Raw genomic sequence first — 7079 nt, forward strand, 5'->3', positions numbered from 1 at the left:
CCTCTTCATTTACTTGTCTAATACTGGAAATTTGTTTTGTAAAATGTCATATCTTTTCCTGACTATATTTCCTTGCACCTTGTTGCTTTTGTTCTCCCTGTGCCTTCAGGAGTTATGGTATCTTATTTCTATAAATATGCAGATTGGAATGTTGCAGATTAAACTTATAACTCCAAGGTGTAGTTGACAGTGACCTCATGGCCTGAGTGTTATGGTGGTAGTTTCTTCCACTGCTGTTACGTCTGATACATGGTGCCATCCTTATGAAACATAACTAAATAAGTTCTAGGAGATCTATTTTTTAATATATTTTACTATATTAACTCTCTGAACTGGAGAATTCACTCTTTTTCTTAATTGCTTCCTTCTACACAGAAACTAATATGGTTAACTTTGATGGGTATTTTAATTCCAAATTCATTCTAATAGCTAGATTTATTATTTAAAATTTATTTTTCAAGATCACTTCTGTTTTATGCACTTTTATATAAAGGAATGTTATATGTTATTTTCAGAAATGATAACACCACTTGCAGTGATTGTGACAAAATATTTAAAGAGATAAAAGTTATTAAGTTTTGTTGAAGTGCTGTAACTTATACATAATTTCAAGGATAAGACTTGATGTCTCCAAAAATAAGAGGGAAAGTATAAAGTATTACTGAGATATTGAAAGAATAGGGCCAGGTTGAGACTTTCCCCTTTTAATATAATCAAATAAATTTAGCTAGAACTGAAAGTTTAACTTAATGTGTTACCCAAGATGGTTGTTTAATATGCAGTGTCCACAATTCCTAAGTCTTCATTGGGGATTCAAGGAATATTATCCATCAATCACACAGCTCACAATTAAGGCGATTTTTACAATATATGAAAATATATTCCTTGATCATGTGTCTGTAGACAATTCAGAGAGCTGCTAGGGAAAGGGAATATTACCTAAAATGAAAACACAATCATGACTAAAGAACATAGTTAAAATTATAAAACAGGTTTTTTTTGTATTATACTAAATTCTTCTTTCCTAATTATAAATGTTGTAAATGATTACAAGTAAACATTTTATTTTAGATAAATGGCAATTTTATATCATCACATTTCAAAAACCAATAAAATATGTTCTTAGTATTACCAATATAACAGAATACTGGAAATATTTTTTTAAAAACTATTAGAGAAATAAGTTATAAAATCCCAAGGAAAAATATAATTGATAGATTGGTTTATTAATTAACTAACTTGTGTGATTTGTTGGACTAGATCCCAGGATTTAATGATAGTGTTTACATGATTGTGATCCTATTGCAAAGGCTTTTCTCCAAATTTATTTTGCCACAGGTACTCCAATGTTTGCACAAAGCATGCAATATATGGAAAGTCAGAGGAACGTATCAGAATTCATTCTCATGGGCCTTTCTTCTGACCATAACATACAAATATTTTGTCTCGTGTTCTTATTTTGTTATCTTTCCATCTTGGTTGGAAACCTTCTGATCCTCATCTCTATTGGATGCAGTTCTCTTTCTCACCAACCCATGTACTATTTCCTCAGTCACCTATCTTCTATGGACATCTGCTATAAGTCCTGTGTGACACCCAAACTGATTGGTGACCAGCTAGTGGGAAGAAACACCATCTCCTATGGTAACTGCATGTTGCAGGTGTTTGCCATGTACTTATTTGGACTGATTGAAATACTCATCCTGATAGCCATGGCCTTTGATTGTTACGTTGCCATCTGCAAACCTCTGCACTACATGATAATCATGAGCAGAACTAAGTGCAATTTCTTGATCTTGGCTGCTTGGGCTGGTGGAGCTGCCCACTCCTTTCCCCAGTTCTCTATGATAATTAGGTTACCCTTCTGTGGCCCCAATAAAATTGATCACTACTATTGTGGCATTTTTCCTTTGCTGCAAGTTGCCTATACTGACATCTACATCACTGGTGTTCTTATGGTTGCCAATTCAGGACTGATTGCCTTGGTAATATTTGTTCTCTTGTTTGGGTCTTATATCATTATTCTATTCACACTAAGAAATCACTCAGCAGAGGGGAGACTCAAAGCCCTCTCTACTTGTGGGTCTCATAGCACTGTGGTTATCTTATTTTTTGGACCTTCTATATTTGCCTACTTTAGACCTCCTACCACTTTCCCTGAGGACAAATTGTTTGCTCTGTTTTATACCATTATTACTCCTATGTTCAATCCCCTCATCTACACCTTGTGGAACACAGAGATGAAAAAGGCCATGAGAAAAGTTTGGTGTCAAAAGTCATTTTTAGAAGAAAAATACAATTGATTTGTACTATTTAATGTGCAACCAAATGTATGCAACCATAAACTTTTACTTGTATTCAAGGGGCACTATTCGTTTTCAAATTATTGAAGAAAAATCATTTGTTGATAAATGTCAAGAGATTAGAAACTGAAGCAATACCAATAAAAGGACAATTCCACCTGTAAGACTGAAATCAAGTAAGGAAATATAGATACAGACATATAGGTACACCTGCATGATATTCTGGTTTAAAGGAAGGGAGACTTTATCATATAATCAATTCTGTTATCATTCTTTATATTTTGAGGTTAAAAGTGTTTTCAGAAATTAAAATAATTCTTATTATTGGTTTATTATCTGATGCAATGCCAATGCAATATTCCATGATAACATTCTAAAATCAATTATGTGATGAAAGATCCCAGAGAATTTCATATGAAATGTAAATAAAAAACAGTGGTTTTGTCTTTCTCTTAAGTTACAGTGCCTCTACTACAACCAAATACCATAGGCAGGGAAATATTTTAAAGAATTAAATTTAGCACACCTTAGAGATACATGCATATTCATGTTTATCTCATAACAATTATCAATAGCCAAACTATGGAACCAGCCTAGGTGTCTATAAATTGATGAATGTCTAAAGAACATATGGTATGTACGTACAATGGAGTCTTACTGAAGCATAAAGAAGAAAAAATTGTGTAATATTCAGGAAAATGGATGTGATTGGAGGCCAATTTTGAGCAAAATATGCCAGACTCAGGAGAAAATTATTTTGTGTTCCTTCATATGTGTAGGCTGGAGGGAAAAAAACTGGAAGGAAAGTACTGTAAGAATAGATGGGTGACCAGTATGGTGGAGTGAGGGGATTAGAAGAGGAAGGTCAAGATTATGGGGGCAATAAATGGGCTTGAAGTTGATTTAATTTTGTTTTATATATCTGTTAACATGCCACATGAAAACCAACATTCTGTATAATTGAGATGCACAATGTGTAAAAAAACAGACCGATGAAAAGTGATTTTTACTTTATGTTGTTTATTAAATTAAATGTAGTTGAATATAGAAGGACAGGATGAACAATTAATAGATATTATCCCTTTCCAGTAGAGCTGCATTACTGAGTGGCTCCAAGACTCTTCATTTGGGGGAAGACTGCATGTCAGCTTCTCCTTATACAGAGACAAGAAACAAGAGAAATGGATTCAATTGCCATTGTAGAGAAATAAAGAGAAATGATATAAAATAACTTTTTCTGGATCATAATTCTTTTTGTATGTATTTTTTCTTTCCTTTATATCTTAGAAAACCAATAACAAAAGCACTGGTATATGAGACAGTAAAAACCTACCAATATGAATAAGGAGGAAACATAACAATTGTAAATATTGTGAAAGGTAGACTTTGGAGAGAGATTTCCAAAAGAACCAGAGAAAAAGTAAAAATAATATTTAAACTATCATCTCTAAGTGAAATAGGAGAAGGTAAATAATCAAAATATTAATAATTTATTTTTAAAATGTGATGATTATTTTATCATTTAAATGCAGTAAAATTTCAAAATACGATCAACAGTAATACAGTTCAGAAGGAGAGGAAATGGAAGAAATATGATATGGAAGGCACACTATACCAATTTATATTGGAAAGTAATTATATAAATTATATTTTTTCATAAATTTTAAATAAAAAATTATATTTTCCAGATTGAATTATTCTCTAATACCAAACAGTAAAAGACAATATAACAATGCCTACAAGTTACAGGATAAAAAGGCTGACAGCAAAAAGTATTATTCTTAGTCATTGTCTTATCTTTTATGAATTCAGAAAATGACACCTTCATACTCATTTGACTTCATAATTTACCTATCTCCATGTTCTTTTCCATCAAAAATTCTCCATATGTTTCTTCTAAAAGCAGTTTCAAAATATCATATATGATGAATCACTGTAAAATCTTAGGGGTCAGTCAAAATGCAGATGAATGAAACATTTCTTATTCACAATTAAAGGCCAATGTTTTGTGGGGAGAGGAATACTGGGAATTGAACTCAGGGGCACTCAACCATTGGGGCCACATCCCCAGCCCTATTTTTTATTTTGTTTATTTCAAACAAGGTCTCACTGAGTTTCTTAGTGCCTCACTTTTGCTGAAGCTGGCTTTTAACTTGGGATCCTCCTACTTCAGCCTCTTGAGCTGCTGGGATTCAAGGCATTTACCACCACACCCAGCCCAAAGGCCACATCTTAAAGCACTGATAAAAATAAAAAAGAGCAATGACTCAATCATTAAACCTTGATATTACCTTTACTGCTGTCCAGATCTGTTTATACTTAACTGATTCAAAATATATTTAATGAACACACCCAACTGGGCTTTTTTAAAATACAGCATCCTTTGTGAAGAGAAGGGTCTTCTCTTCTCAGAATAGTTTTTTATGCAAAGTTTGATGAGTTAATATTTTGAGTCAAAACTGACTTAAGTATTTATTGATCACAAAAATTCTACTGTAACTTATGAAACTTTTCTGGTGTAACAAGTCACAAAAGAGCCTTTAATCTTCACATTGATTTTACAAATGAATTTTGCTCATTTTATAATCATATTTCTTACTTGTAGAGATATACTATTCATCAATTTCATTGAATTTTGTTAAGTTATTGTACAGCAACCTAAAAATCATGGTTTTGTTGGATAAGATCTTTTCCACTACTAACTTAATAAACAATGCAAAATACTGAAATTAATTAAAATTTAGAAATAAGAAATTTATTATATGAAGTTAAAAATTACATGCAATACTCAAATATGCAAATTATGATGATTAAAGGTCATGCTAACATATTCTTAATTGCTGCATGTAATTAACATTGCAAATAAAAGAACAATTATTTTTAAATTTTTTCTCATTCTTTCAAGAGTTAGTGGTATATTAATTTATTTTAATTGCTTGGAAAACGTATGTACAGCAGGGCATGGTAGTATACACCTGTAATCTCAGCAGCTTGGGAGGCTAAGCCAGGATGATTCAGAGTTCAAAGCCAGCCTCAGCAAAACGAGAGGCTAAGCAACTCAGTGAGACCCTGTCTCTAAATAAAATGCAAAATAGGGCTGAGGATATGGCTTGGTGGTTGAATGTCCCTGAGTTCTATCCCCTGTACCACCACCCTACCACCACCACCACTGGCCAAAAAAAAGAAAAGTATGTATAGTTGGAAAGGATCTTGTTTGTTCAAAGTGTGGAGATACACCTTAATGGTGTATTTACTTACAAAATGTTATATACATTAATATTTTAACTTTTTTGTAGAAGTCAGAATATAGACATATGTTGATGCTTTCTCTTTGGAGGAAAGAATCCACTTATGTGAATGTTTTTCTTGGGTCAGAAAGTGAGTCTGGACAGCTATGGGTACAGGAGTCCCAGAGCAGAGACTCAGAAAAGTCTATGAAGTTAGGGGAGCAAAGAGTGCAGAGGAGATGCCAGAAAAGTTTGTCTTCTGTGTTAAGAAGAGAAATAGTTGTGGAAAACCTACCTAGGCTAGAGCAGGCATTTAATGTATGATAAAATCAAAACAGGCTTCCTTCAGAGTGTAGGAAGTCCAAAGGAAAAACCTCTAGAGTTGCTTTCAAATTATGTCTTTGGAGGCCAATCGACCATTAGTTCCTCGGTAGCTTTGTACCTTGAGTATTTTAGGGCCGCTTGCCTTTTATTTCACATTATCAAATGGTTGAATTTATTATGTAAAGAAGCTTGTAAAAGAAGTTGAAGAAGGAAAAAATAAAAATTAGTGGAAGAGAAGAGGAGGAAAAATAATTACAAAGGCACTATCCCTAAAATCTTCTTAATAATTAAGACGGAGATGCCTGCCATGATCTCCAAAGTCACAACATGTCCTCTTGTGACCTTACCCCTTCTCTTTCCCCAGAATTAACTGTTTTTCTGATTGCTGGTGCTAAACCCATCCCTGCTTCCTAAGGCAATGCATGTGTTTTATGTTACAGGGATTTCTGCTGGTAAAAATAAGAAACAAGAGTTTGCCTCATCAGGTCAGTGGGAAGATGGCCTGAGAATGCAGAGTCAGTGTTCATCATCATTTTCTGTGGTTTGTTCTGCTCACATAGCCCACGAGAAGTCAACTTTAACTTTAGACACAGATGTTCAAGATGGAAAAGGGAAAGAAAACAAAATTATATGGGAAAAATTAAAATATTTCTAACATTTTTCAGCTTATTTGGAAGAAAGATTTCTAAATTGTTATAATATGAAACAATACTAATATTTGTTATTTTTATTTTTTGCATTCTGTTTCTTATTAGAAAACTAAAACAATTTCTAATTAATAAATGCACTTTTTGAGGAAACATGAAGCACATTGCCTATCATAACAGGCAACGATATACCTCTCTGCTCAGTCAACCTATAGAGATTACTGAATGAATACATTCTTTAAAAAAATTCCATCATATTTGTTTTCATCAGTGAATTTGTTGTGTAAAGTGCAAGGGAACTCAGTCACTGGAGCCCCGGAGGAGGTTAACAACAGAGATTATTAGACCATTGGTGAAGTTAACTGGCTTTTCATAGTATTTATTGTCTGGATCCTAGTTCAATTTCACAGGTTTGCTAACTTGTTTCTAGAGGAAATGAACCTGATGAATCTACATTCTGGGAAAGTAAATCCAAAGGACATAGAAGGAATAAATCAATGCTTCAGAATATACACAAACAAAATGCAGCTTAAAAAGTTTGCTTCATTAAACATTTAGTATCCTTCGAATCTGAACAT

The 7079-nt window shown here is 33.1% G+C and overlaps 1 protein-coding gene across 1 annotated transcript; it reads left to right on the forward strand.

Annotated features, from left to right (window-relative positions):
• Positions 1-1370: 1370 nt before the first annotated feature.
• On the forward strand, positions 1371-2303 carry LOC308639093 (olfactory receptor 4P4-like; the record flags this gene model as incomplete). Its single annotated transcript, XM_081277091.1, has 1 exon — positions 1371-2303. The coding sequence occupies one exon, from the start codon at positions 1371-1373 to the stop codon at positions 2301-2303; it is 933 nt and encodes a 310-aa protein (XP_081133217.1).
• Between the last annotated feature and the right edge of the window lie 4776 nt (positions 2304-7079).

This window comes from Spermophilus citellus (assembly GCF_964194105.1).
Source record: "Spermophilus citellus genome assembly, chromosome: 2".
Lineage (NCBI taxonomy): Eukaryota > Metazoa > Chordata > Mammalia > Rodentia > Sciuridae > Spermophilus > Spermophilus citellus.